This window comes from Eimeria mitis, genomic scaffold, assembly GCF_000499745.2.
Source record: "Eimeria mitis Houghton genomic scaffold, Emh_scaff5145, whole genome shotgun sequence".
Classification (NCBI taxonomy): Eukaryota; Apicomplexa; class Conoidasida; order Eucoccidiorida; family Eimeriidae; genus Eimeria; species Eimeria mitis.
In genome coordinates, this window is record NW_013573440.1 from 674 (window position 1) to 2,280 (window position 1,607).

Consider the following 1,607-nt stretch of genomic DNA (forward strand, 5'->3'; position numbering starts at 1 on the left):
TTTAATATAATAATAAATTAAAAATAAAATAAATAAAAATATAAATTTAATTAAAGATATTATATGCCGTTTAGTATAATTAATTTCGGGTGTATATCGATCGACGAATTGCGGTGTACGCATAGAAATAAAAAAAATAATTGAATAAATAATTTAAAATAAAAGAATAAATAAATAAAAATAAAAATAAAAATAAAAATAAAATAATTTAATATATTAAACTAAATTTATATTTCATTAAAATGTGCTACAAAAAAAAAACAGAAATTTCAGCTTTCTGGTCGGCGGTGGTTACTGGGTGTATCGAGAGATTAGTATGATATATTTTATGTTTTTTTTTCGTTTTTTTTTTAATTTAATTTATTTAATTTAATATTTAATTAATTTATTTTATTTTAATTTATTTTTTTTCTCAAAATTTCGGTTTTTTATCGATAAAGTTTCACCTTCTATGCCTGGTCTGTCGATGGTCTGTCGGTTGGTATAGACGCTCAGCTGCAGCGGAGCTGCAGGGGGTGGGTGTTGCTCGAACCCCGCATTAAATTCAGAAAAATTTTAGTATTTTTATTGTAATTTGTAAATTAAAAATAAAATAAATAAAAATATTGGTTTTTAAAAACAAAAAGCGGAAAAAAAACGGAGAAAAATGACATTCTTTTGGCGCTGTGTTCAGGTGTATGCGCAGCTCAGAACACCAGGCTGCAGCCACTCACCGGTTGCATCATTTATGTATATCTTTGTGTTTTATTTTCTTTTATTTTAATATTTTAAGTTTTATTTTTTGTTTTTAATTTTATTTCCCCTCAGTTACACCTATTTACCTCCTGCTTCCCCCATATATTTAGTGGTTTCTCTGCCGGCAGCTCATCGCCTAGCAATCGGGAGCTGTATGCAGGCCAGAATATCTCTTTCTTTGCAAATTTTTATTTATTTTTTTCTTTATTTTATATTTTTATTTATTAATTTTACATAAAAAAGCTCAGTAGCGACACAGCCGCAAATCTCCTCCTTCTGGTGTATGTACTACACCTGCAACCACTGACTGCAGCAACGATGCATATCGTCAGCTGTATATGCAGCTGCACATACACCTGAGCCCCTTTTTCTTTTTCTTTTTCTCTCATATTTATTCTTTTTCTCTCATATTTATTTATTCTTATTCTCTCCCCCCCCGCTTTTTTTTTTTAGTTGCTGATGAACCCGCTGCTGCTGCCTTCTTGCTGCAATGGAGAGGAGAGAATTTCGGGTGTATGTACAGCTGCGGCGTGGCCGCCGCAGCAGCAAGCAGCAGTTGTTACTGGAGTGCAGCGGCAGCTGCTGCAGCAGCAGCAGCTTCAGCAACTGCAGCAGCTGAAGCTGCAGCAGATGCAGCAGCTGCAGCAGCTGCAGCAGCTGCAGCACATGCATGCACTAGGGGGCCTCAATCATTTCTCTTTAGAAGGATTAAGGGGTGACCTGCTGCTGCAGCAGCCGTCTCTGCTGCAGGTTAGTATTTTGTTTACTTTTTTGCTGCTGCAGTTTTAATTTTTTATGTATTTTTATTTCTTTTTCTCCTGCTGAGGCCAATGGAGTATGATCTGCTGCTGCTGCTGCTGTTGCTGCTGCTG

General features: G+C 35.0%; 1 protein-coding gene across 1 annotated transcript in view; it reads left to right on the forward strand.

Annotated features, from left to right (window-relative positions):
- Nucleotides 1-1,194: 1,194 nt before the first annotated feature.
- EMH_0080120 (uncharacterized protein) overlaps nt 1,195-1,607 on the forward strand; it is a gene marked incomplete at both ends in the record, with an annotated part of 1,253 nt that continues 840 nt past the window's right edge. The window contains one exon of the mRNA XM_013500216.1: nt 1,195-1,485. Coding sequence (XP_013355670.1) covers nt 1,195-1,485 — 291 coding nt within the window. The remainder of the gene's footprint in view (nt 1,486-1,607) is intronic.